The sequence below is a fragment of the Pholcus phalangioides genome, unplaced genomic scaffold (assembly GCF_987345545.1).
Source record: "Pholcus phalangioides strain wild (caught in Gottingen) unplaced genomic scaffold, Ppha-v1.0 ptg000017l_1, whole genome shotgun sequence".
NCBI classification, from domain to species: Eukaryota; Metazoa; Arthropoda; class Arachnida; order Araneae; family Pholcidae; genus Pholcus; species Pholcus phalangioides.
The window spans coordinates 911820-924207 of NW_028301610.1; the positions used below are offsets into that span (position 1 = coordinate 911820).

General features: G+C 36.0%; 1 protein-coding gene across 1 annotated transcript in view; it reads left to right on the forward strand.

Annotated features, from left to right (window-relative positions):
• The window catches only part of LOC149072092 (guanine nucleotide-binding protein G(q) subunit alpha), a 225946-nt gene that overhangs the window by 139622 nt on the left and 73936 nt on the right, over positions 1-12388 (forward strand). Inside the window, exon 5 of the mRNA XM_089246123.1 lies at positions 9844-9973. Within this exon, the coding sequence (XP_089102249.1) occupies positions 9844-9973 (130 nt within the window). The remainder of the gene's footprint in view (positions 1-9843; positions 9974-12388) is intronic.

Genomic DNA, 12388 nt, shown 5'->3' on the forward strand with positions numbered 1-12388 from the left:
GATAAAAAACACGAAGTATATTGGCCCAATAGGTGTAAATATATTTATTAATTAAATTGAAAAGTGAATTATAGCAACAAAAAGCTGATATAAGAGAATTTCATGCTACAGTTTTTTTCACTTTAATTCACTGACAAATTTTTAATATAGAAGGGAGAGAGAAGCTAGAGACAAATAAAAATTAAAATAAATAGTTAGCATCAAGTGTAGATTCTATCTACATAACCAGATCGAGTTATTGTTTCCATTTAAATTTACCTGTCAAATTTATTATTTGACATAGAAATTTGATATTGGGTTCAATTAATTTTTCATTTCATAATATTTGTTTACATTTCATTTATTGTCTTCCTATTCATTAATTTGTTAATGTGACATTGCTATTGCTGTACTTTACTAATCAGAGTTAATGAAACAGAAGGAAAGTTGCTTTCAGAATCAGAGGAGTTTCATCTGAGTTTCTGTGAAAAGTTCATAATTGGTTGTATAAATTAGTTCAGAAGAACGAGTCAGCAAAAAGAATTTTTAAGAAGGACCAAGTGAGTCACTTCACAAGGCTTGTTGATGTGGGGAAAAGATAAAAAGGTTTGGATAAAGTAGGGATAATGATAAGGACACGAATGGAAGACCCCATGCTGATTAGAAAATCCGGTATTGTCACTTTAAGAGTTTGGTTTTTTTTCAATACCTGTTCTCTATAACCAATTTATAAAGAGAGAAACATTTCCAAAGATAGGATGTAAAGAAAATAGTTTTTTGGTGTGGGGGGGGGGGTGGTGAAGTAAAAGAAAAACCTCTTATCAGTGAAAGCAACAAGTGCTTTTATACATATGTACAGATGAGCATGTGCGCACTGTTCATTTTAAGGGATTTTCATCCAGAAGATGGTTAAATACAGTCATTTTGAACAATGCTAAGGATTTATTTCGAACTCAATAGCAGAGAATTTCAAATATGAATACCCCAGGAGAAAACCATATTTTTCTTAAAATTTGTTCTCTGTAAGGGTCAGGATACAGTTTCTGGAGGAGAATCTTGTTGGATATCCGTGTGCGGGGATAGGAAAAGAGGGAATATGTGTTGGTTTATGTAGTGATTCATACATTATTATAGCTAACCAATATTTTACCAAGCTATCTATAGGAAGAATTCGCCAGAGTTTAAAAAGAGGAGTGGTCAGTCAATAATCAGTCTATATTATCTGCCGGTCGGACACTCAACGTTGGTAGTCACTTCTGTGTAGCCCAGCCGGGTCAGCACCAGAGGGCCTCCCGGTTGTGGGCCAGACCAGATCCAGGGGACCTCTCGGTTGAGGGCCAGACCAGATCCAGGGGACCTCTCGGTTGAGGGCCGGATAAGCGCCAGCAGGGGCCTCTCGATTGAGGGCCAGATCAAGATGTGTTATTGATGAGGCCAGCTCCTTTGTTATTTTTTGTTTGACATCAGTTAGCGAAGGTTTTTCAACTATGAAAATAAAACAACTTTTTTGATTCCGGAGCTGCCAGGAAACTAATTTAGACAATTGAACTATTACATAATGAACAAACTATTGGATCATTTTCTCACCGTAAGGCAATGAAGTGGTTGTAAGATGGACAATCACCCAACTAGAGGGTTTTAGTTGAATGAATACAACAAAGGAAGAGAGTTAAGTTGGCCAAAGAGGAAGGAATTTATACACAAATATTTCATAAAAATTTAGGACCACATGTCCTTGCAAGGCCTTTCCGCTTCAACAAAAACTTCACATTTGCATATTCATGCATTTACCAAAATAAATATCACAAAGAAAATATTACATCGGAAACCTGGCAACATGACGCAATCCGGAGAGCTGATCAGACTCTCCCAACTATGTCAACATTGAACAACATTGAATAACAATACTAAAAAATGAAGTGTTCCAACGGAGGTCTGCAGCCCCCGCCGAAAACAAGTGAGTACAACTCTTAGTTTCCCACATAACGAGACTTGCAGCAACTCCCCCGGGAGTTCCCTTAATCAAAATAAAATAAATTATTTTTTAAGACAAACTTTTAACCCTCATCGTAACTATACAGGAATTGGAACCAGATCTCTCCACAAAAATAGGGACATTGCTGTCATGAGGGAAATTAATTTATATGGGACATCAGTAGCCCAATTTCTTCCCCGTTCTCGTTCGACAGCCGTAAGCCTACCTGCTCACTGCCGAACTAAGCGAACATTCTGGCCCTTACCAGTTCACCAGCGGGTCCCCGGTCGGTTTGCAATAACTGAGGGGTCCTTGGGGTCTAAAATAAGAAGGAATTTCCCACATAACGACAAGATCACCATTAACGTAGAGGAATCGGATCCCAATACATTACAGCACATGTCGCCATCAGAGGGCATTTCACTTTGAATACTTGTAGTAAACGTAAATTTATGTGATGTCACGCAGCTGTCGAAAAGCTATCCATACTTAGATGAGACAACCATAATTTTTTATGAGCAGTATATTTATATTTTATCATAATTATTGGTTTTTTATTGCTCTTATTGGGTTGCTCGATGTTTTGGTATAGTTTAGATATAGAGGGCATCCATAATTAAAAGACCCTATTTTAAAGTAGCCTACAGGCAAAACCAGTCATCAGAAAAGTGTGAAATTTTGTCGAGGGTGACTTTAAGTGATGAGAAGTTGTTTCAGGTAGCAAAAAATTAGTTGCGTATGTCACCACCAGAAGGCGTTTGAATACTTTGAATACCTGTAGTAAATGTGTAAATTTATGTGATGTCATGCAGCAGCTGTTATAAAACGTAGAAACATTCGTGAAGATCTTGTTTCTGAATGTGTTTGCAGCTCACAATGATGATAACAATTTCAATATTCAATGCAAACTCAAATAAGAAAAAAAAATATTGATTATAAAAAAAAACTTTACGAAAATTTGGATGATCGTTTCTCTTAAACAATAATATTCAAATCTTCATGAAAATGTTATCAACAAATTTTTTTAATCTATATTCACACAAAGGTTTCATAAAAATATCTGCTACATTATTTTTACTATTAATGTGATATAAATCGAATTTTTGTTCGTACACAAGATTTCTTAAAAAAATGATATTTTATATCTATGTGTTTGGTTTTGTTATTTTCAATGGGAGAATGTGGAAAATCAATCACTTCTTGATTGTTGCACAAGAGTTCATTTTTATAATTCGAGGGAAGTTTAAATAAATTCAGATCTCATTACATTCATTTATTATTTGAACAATCCACATCAGTTCCTTTGCGGCTTCAGTCAAGGTGACGTACTCAGCTTCCATGGTTGAAAGACACACACACTTCTGTTTACATGTCCTCCACATGATAGGAACATGATCCACACACACATTAACAAAATAATACAACCCATGGAAACACGATCGTCTCTGTTAGCTGCAAAGTCGGAATCGCTATAACATGTGATATTAAAATTTTCTATGTTAGACAAGTCAAGTTTCAAGTACACTGCTGGCCACCATAAATGCAATACCCTGAAGGAAGCATGCAAATAATATGAAATTTACAACATGCATTAGCGGAGGTGAGATATGCAAATGATTGACGCACATCACGCGCGCCTGTGGCGCCACTTCAAAGCGCTATTTAAGGCTTGGAGATTTCGACGATTTGAAGTACGGCAATTGTGTTTTTCTTGTGGTTTTTTCAAAAAAACGACCAATTATGCCTCGTAGAAAACAGCGATCATCTTTTGATCAAGTATCCGAGTTCGACAGAGGAAGGATAGTGGCCTACCAAGATTGTGGATTATCTTTCAGGGAAATCGGCAGTCGTGTTGGACGAAACCAAACAACTGTAATGCGGATATGTGATCGTTGGATGCAGGAGGGTGGAGAGAGGATGCTGAACACCTGCGTTATGCACCGCCACACTGGTCCTGCACCGGATATTATGGTATGGGGCGGTATTGGATATCACTCTCGCACTCCTCTAGTACGCATTGCCGGTACTTTCAAAAGCCAGCGCTACATCTCCGAGCTGTTGGAGCCAGTTGTCCTTCCTTACCTTCAGGGCTTGCCCACAGGCATATTTCAACAGGATAATGCGTGACCACACGTGGCACGCATTGTCCAAAGGTTCTTCATCAATCGCCAGATTGAATTGCCTCCCTGGCCAGCTCGCTCTCCGGATCTTTCGCCGATAGAAAACATGTGGTCCATGGTTGCTCAACGATTGACCCAGATTACATCCCCAGCTGCCACACCAGATCAACTTTGGCAACGCGTGGAAGCTGCTTGGTCTGCTGTACCCCAAGAACACATCCAAAGTCTCTTTGAATCAATGCCGAGGCGTGTGGCAGCGGTGATCTCCAACAATGGTGGCTACTCTGGCTACTGATTTTGGCAGGAACCACACTTCACAGAAGTCTATAAATTTAATCATTTGATGCTTGGTCAAGATGTTATCTACAAAATAAATATTGTTGCGATATCTCTTGTCTTTCTTGGTGTTGCAATTTGGGTGGCCAGCAGTGTACTTTGTATGGATATGTGGTATATATATTTATTAGGATATGTGGAAACCACATATCCTAATAATTTCATTAGACAGTTCCAATGCACCAATCTGGGGTTTTCTTGAAATTGTGAGAGGATATTAACGGCTAAACTGATATCTGGCCTAGTACGACCAGCGATATACAATAAACGTCTTATCACATTTCTATATGGCAATTTTGCCATTTCTCTGGTCTCCGCTTTGGAGTTGGGACAGCTTAATTTGGATAACAAAGTACCCTTAGTGATTGGCAAAGATGATATAGGAAATTTAAATTTTCTAAAAATACCTCACATTTTACTGATATAATCTATCCAATGAATGAAACTTTCCTTCACTTTCCTCAAAATTGACACCTAGGAGTTTCCTAGTTTTCCCTAATATTTTTAAATCAAAGTTTGATTTTAATTTAGATATAGTCTCTTCAGGATTTTTTTTGCCAAAAACAACATCCACGTAAAGTAATAATACTACTTTGCCGTTGTAAGTGTAACGCAATTACACCAATTCAATTTTTTAAAGTTCAGTTTTTCTAAAACACTGTAAATCTCGAAAAACCACTCTCGACCACTTTAACACAATCCGTAAATAGCCTTAAAAAACTTAGACATGATCTGGGTACTTCTTGCTGGTAAAACCTTGCAGTCGACGCATAAAGATTTCTTCATTGAGGTTAGCGTATAAATATGCACACTTTACATCAAGTTGACAGTGTGTCCAGCCAAGCAAGCAAACTAATAATGTGAAAAATAATCGTATTATTGAAAAATTGACGACAGGGCTAAAACTTTGTCGCATGTTTCCCTTTTATGCTGTCTAAATCAATGAGCAACAAGACGTGCCTTATACTGTACTATTTATTGTTTTTCATTTAAAATCAATATAATTTTTCACCACCTGAATATGTATTTTTCCCACTGAAATGAAAAAAGTTTTTATTATACTTGATATTATGAGACTTGCAATATGCCTCGGCATCTTTATGAGATCTTAATCTCATATTAGTTCTTTCAATCCCATAGTATACATAGATGCGGAAGCCATCTTTTCTAGGTATAGCCTTTCTCACCCGAAGACGTGCAATGTCTTGATTGGATGTTTCAGGATTGTCAAAATTAGATTTAAATTCTTTCTTTAAAATATCTAACTCAGATTCTGAATCAGAATCAGATTCACTTTTTATATCATCTACCTTCTCGGGTTTCCGATTGCACTCGGAGTCACTTTTTATATAATCTACCTTCTCAGGTTTTCGATCGCAATCGGAGTCACTTTTAAGATCACTTTCAGATTCACTTTTAATGTGGATAAATGTTGATCTTGTGTCCAGTACAGTTTCTCGATCACAGTTCTGGCTCTCAAATTTAATTTATCTCTTAGCTGTTTAGGCACTCCGATGTATACTGTACTACCAAATATCCTCAAATGTTTTACTGAGGGCTTTCGACCACAGTATAGTTCAAAGGGAATTTTTGTCTGTTCATAGTGACATACTCGGTTCCAAGTGTACGTGAAGCACAACAGAGCTTCTGCCCAAAAAGTGTTATTCAAAAAAAGTGTTATTCGTTTGCTAATCCCATTTTGCTAAGTGTGTAGGTGTTCGTGCATTCAGCTTTGATACCTTGAGTGTGTAGAAATTCACAAAATTCATTGTTTGTAATCTCCATCCTGCTGTCAGTTCGGATATTTACAATTTTTGAATTCAAAAATACTCTGCCCTAGTTTGGAATTTTTTGAAACAGTCTAGAGCGGCTAAAAACATCAGCTTTTTTTTGATAGAGTACACAACAACCTTTCGGGAAAAGTCATCTGTAATAGTCAGAAAATATCGGGCTCTTCCTTTAGAAATTGTAGGAAGAGGCCCGCAAACATCGATATGCAAAAGTTTCAGTGATGAAAGAATCAGATCTGATGAATCACTTAAATTTTAACGAATCTCAAAAGAATATTGAAAATGAAATTTTAAAGTATAAGGGCTAAAAAACACTTGAGGCTAGAAATTTCATTTTCCGATTTTGTGGAAATGGACAATTCACTACAAACTTGCAGCCCCTTGACTAATACAAAAATTATTGCTGAATGTATGGTCGACTTGGGTGAAAATACAGTAGAAGATGCTCCGGAGGAATTTGAAAATAGTAACAGTGAATGCTAAACACATGCTGTAAGAATGCTGCACCATTTTCTAGAGCAAACTGAGAAGATAGTCTGAAATGTTTGCAGCTGTTGTTAGTATAGATTAAATTGTAGAGGCTCAAAGAATAAAGAGATTATTTTACCTAAGGTATGTAAATAAAATTGACTTGAATAAGAAGAAAAAAAAAAGTGAACATATTTTCATAGCTGCCAACTTTTGAAAATGAAAATTCGGGAGATTTTCGCGCAAACCCGTATTTTATGCTAAACCACTCCCTAATAAATACAATAGGGATTTTTCCAAATAAAATAGGGATTTTTAAAACATAAAAGTTAAAGCGTAGGGAATAAAATCCCTACTCAATAACTGAAGTCAAATTAAAATAGGGATTTTACACACATGGAAGTAAAACCCTTGGGTATGTGAAATTCCTACGCTAAAAACAAGTGAAATTGGAGGCCAAAACTTCAATGATGTAAAAATAAATATTGTGTTCAATCAGAAACGCTGTGAACACAATCAGAATCTTCGCGAATGACCCCAAAATCATCGGAAGATGAAGGAAAACACCGTCAATTTTTGAAGAACACTGACTTTTTGTGACACTTGCTCGATGGTTTTTTTTTTCATTTCACATGAGTGATGATGGCAGTCTTTCCATGACCGATGCTTATGTCCGTAACACAACTTGTACAAAAAGGAAAAGTAGGCCCTCTTCTGGAACGTTTGATGAAAGGAAATTCATCGGAATAAGTATCTTTAAAATTGATTAAATATGTTTTTGCTTATCATTATTCATGCTTTGTTATATCGCACATACGTAACTTCAACAAAAGAAATTTTGACCACATGCGCATCACTAGAATCTTCAATTATTATCCAGGACTATTGGCTGCTAAGCCATTTCCCTGCACGATAAGGCAAACAACTTTCTTGTTACCATCAGAGGGTTTGTAAAACTTCCTTAAAAAGGGAATTTCCCCATTTACGACGTGTGACGTCATTTCGAAAGGGAAAAAAAGAGGCTTCATGCCCCACAAGAAATTCCTTAGGGATTGTTTTCATGAACGGGGATTTTTTTTAACGAAGTAGGGAATTTTTAGGGACAATTAGGGATTTTTGTGATTTTCGTAAAAATTCGGGAGATTTAAGAACTTTTCGGGAGGTCGAGCGATGAAGCTAAAATTTGGGAGATTCCCGAAAAATTCGGGAGACTTGGCAGCTATGTATTTTAGTGTATTTTCATATATTATGATTGAACATTGTGCATGTAACTTAACCAATAAATTTCATTAGTATGTAGTAAAATATAGTACGGTATTGTTTTAGTTTATAATCAATGAAATTTTTTGTTATTTTGGCATGCTTTTCCTTTCTTGTTAAAAAAACTATTTCTCAAACTCATCCCGAAATTTTTTTCAGTCCTGTCAGTTTTGAGATGGAGAGGTTTAACTGTATATATATTAAATATACAAAATATGCTCGTAACGCAAAATACATTACTTACTTACACAAATACTTGTGTCGCAGGGAATTTTACATTATTGGAGAAAAATTCCCTATGACACGATAACCTAGAATTATTCTTTACAAATTGATACTGGTGTCCTCTTGTCAATAGACTACTTTAGCAAGGGGACACCAGTATCGATTGGTAAGGGACAATTCTAGCTTATGGTGTCACTGGGAATTTTTCTCCAATTGGGTTGTTAATAAATGGAATAGCTAACCCCTGGGGGTAGTAAATTCTAACACAATTGACATGATTAAAAAGAAATACAATTAACATATTGGGGTAAATCGAGAAGCTATCCATACTTAGCATAAGACAACCATAAATATTTTTTATGGGCATTGTATAATATTTTATCATGCATATGTATAGTTCATAGTTTTTATAATTGCAGTTTTAATTGAGTTAATGTATTTTAGAAATATATGACATCCATATTTGTTATGAGTATCTTATTCTCAGCCACCTCGTTAGGCATTTTGCCTGTTGTGACCTTGTATTTGTATTTATTATTAAATAGCTAACTAGCTATTTTATCTGCTAATTCTAAAACTATAGGATCCAAAGGAAAATAACTAATTGCTGAGAATACCCAGGAAAAAATTCGACTTTGCTAGCACTAATGCCCAAATCACCCAAGAAAAAGTATATGAAAGGGAAAAACACCAAAATTAATAAAAACGGAGAACCAGATATTTTCTCCTATACGAGCATATAGGCAAGAATTTAATTATACACAAACAACAGAAAAAACCTGACAGAAGTACAATAAAAATGAAATAATGAAAGTAATAGAGAAAAAAAATTTAATTGGTGAAACACTTCACAAATCCAAGCTGGCAGTTCTTCATAGGAACAAAAGGAATTTTCCAAACCAAAAATTTGGTGCAATGAAACCTCTCTATTTCGAAACTGACGGGACCAGAAAAAAGTTTAAGATAGAAAGTTTTCGATAAATGGAGTTTTTTTTTGCATGAGAAAGAAAAATTACTTCAAAAATGCAGAAAATTTCAATTGACCGAAACTAAAATGCTGTACTATGTAATATTTTACTACATACTGATTAAATTATTAGTAAAGTTTTATAATGAATGTTCAGTTACACTGTATGAAAACAAACTATTATTGGTTCAACTTTTTTTTTTGTTCAATTCATAGTTTAATTGATATACATATTAGCAAGATATGTGATGCATGATATGCATACATACCAGAGTCTGTCATAGTTTCAGCAATAATTTCAGTATCAGTTGAGATGGCGCAAGTTTGTGGTGACCTGTCCATTTCTACCAAATCGGAATTGAAATTTCTAGGTTCAAGTGTTTTTCACTGATGCCCCAATGTTCCGAAGTTTCACTTCAGCATTGTTCTGAGAGTCGCCAAAATTTGAGTGAAAAACCAGACCTCTGATCCTTCATCAGAGATGACCGGTTTCAAACCTAGCTTTCTTGAAGCAATTTTGAATTGACTATTTGCATATGGAAGGAGAGAGGGGAAAAAGACGCAAGACACGGCGACTGAGAGGAATAGAAAGAAATCTTACTTTGACAATTCTTTTAGAAAAAATTTTGAATGAAGTCCTTAGAAGTTTATTACATACTTTTTATTAAGTAAGCCTTAGTGATTAAACAAATAATAAAAACATGCTTTCTATTTTTCATGTAGGATGGTAGATGTAGGGGGCCAAAGATCAGAGAGAAGAAAGTGGATTCATTGCTTTGAGAATGTTACATCTATAATTTTTTTAGTTGCATTAAGTGAATATGATCAAATACTGTTTGAATCTGACAATGAGGTAAGTTTTTCCAATGAAATCAGTATTCTGTGCTTTATACCTATTATAATATATTGGAATTATCATTTAGTTAACAGTGCAGTGTTAAATCAACAGACAAATGAACCAGAAACTATTATTTGTTCTTTAAGCATTGAACACATATTTTTACAGTATCCATTGAAATTTTTAATCATATAAAAGATATAAGTACATCCATAATGAAATTCGAACTTGAACTATGAAAAACTGAAAATTTCTGGATGAAAAGTACAGTACCAGAGGGAATCGAAAAACATTTCAACCTAAGCGAATATCAAGTTAGCAAGGCTTTATGTAAGTATAAATACAACGAGTAACTATACAACTAAGTATAAATACAAAGGTCACAACAGGCAAATATTGCCCAACAAGGTGGCTGAGAAAAAGATTCCTATAACGAATAGGGATGTCATAATATATTTCTAAAATATAGCGACCAAAGTAAAAATGGAAATTATAAAAACTAAAGACTATACATGATAAAGTATAATAAAATGCCCATAAAAAATATAGTTGTCTTATCCAAGCATTGATTATCAATTTACCCAACATGTTTATCATATTTCTTTTTAAATATGACCCATATTTATGGGTCAATTGTGTTAGCATTTACTACCTCCGGGGGTAAGTTATTCCACACATTTATTAACAAATCTATTAGAGAAAAATTTCCTGTGACACCATAACCTAGAATTGTCCCTTACCAATCGATACTGGTGCCCTTGTAAAAGCAGTTGATTGATAGTGTACTAATAATTCATGGTCCATCCTATTCATCCCACTAAAAATTTTGAACACTTCGATCATATCTCCTCGACACCTGTGATCATCCAATGTAAACATCTTCAAAACAAAGTCTTTCTTCATAACTCAAGCCCCATGTGCCAATAAGAACACGTGTATCTTTTCCTCTGCACCCCTTGTAACGTACCAATGGGCCCCCGGCTAAAAGTCCGAAGTCGCCGTCACATAAAAACATGTATGCTATTATGTTGCTATTCATCGGCAGCGGTAGTCATACGGCGACGATCAAGGCCGATCGTGATGATATCTGCCTGCAATCGCATGCAAATGAGGTGACCTTGAAGCCGATTGGCTTGGTTAGACACGTGCGGTTGGGAGTTTTCCCTTTAAATACTGGCTGTACGTTGTAACAACGCTCACTCTCCCTTCCTTTGTTCTGTTCATTCAACTGAAACCCTCTAGTTGGATGGTTCTCCGTCTTGCTACCACTTCATTTGGCCTTAGGCTGGGAAAATGATCCAATAGCTGTTCAAAATGAAATAGATTAAGTGTCTAAATTTGTTTCCCGGCAGGTCCGGAACCGAGAAAGGATTATTTTATCTTCATAGTTGAAAATACTTCATTGCTGATGTTGGACAGAAAATAACATAGCAGCTGGCGTCGTCAAGGGTACATGCAGTAACGTAACATCTTGGTGATCCGGCCCTCAACCGAGAGGCCCCCTAGAGCTGATCAAGGTGATCCAGTCCCCTACCGAGAGACCTCCGCTGGTACTGACCAGGCTACACTGCACCGAAGTGACTATCAACGTCGGGTTATCAACGTATTATTGACTGACCATAAACCGGTGAGAGCGTTCCTTTTTTGTCAATATTGAATAGAGGGTTTTATGTCAAATTAATCTAGTGTTAAAATTTTGTAACTTACATCCGAAATTAATAAATAATATTTTCATGCGAAAGTTTAGTTGTGATAATTTTCCACTTGTCGTTTGCTACTACAAATTACTGGATATTTTGAACCGGGCAAGCAACTCCCACAAGGGACATTGCACCCTTCAACCAAGTCTATGTCCCTCTGTAGGTATGGTCTCTAAAACTTTGCAGCATGCTCCAGTGCAGGATGAACTAAGTCCCAGAAAAGCAGAATCACTGAATGAGAATGTGAAGAGACCTTTTTAAGAATGAAAGCAGGTGTCCGATTTTTTGACCACTTCTGAACAATGTTCAGAAAATCTAAGCTGCTCATCAATGAGAATTCCCATATCGGTGGACCCTAGTTGCATCTGGGATAGTGACATCATTCAAATCATAAGTGAAACGTGGGTTGTTCAAACCAAAATGAGCGCCATGTATTTGTCAATGCTCCATTCATTTGCCTATGCTCTGATCCTGTTTAAGTTGGCCTGTAGCAACTCCCCATCATTTTGATTCCCAACTACCCGCATTAGCATCACATCTGCAAATTTGCTAACAATCCCATCAATGCACTGATCGATAAAAAGTGGAAAAATATGGGCCTAGGAACAATTCCTTGAGGGATTCTACTTTGACACCTGTCCAATCAGAATATCCCCTGTTCACCATAACCCATTGTGACTTATCTCTGCCATGATTCTATCCAATTCAACAAGTTGCTCCAATCTCATGT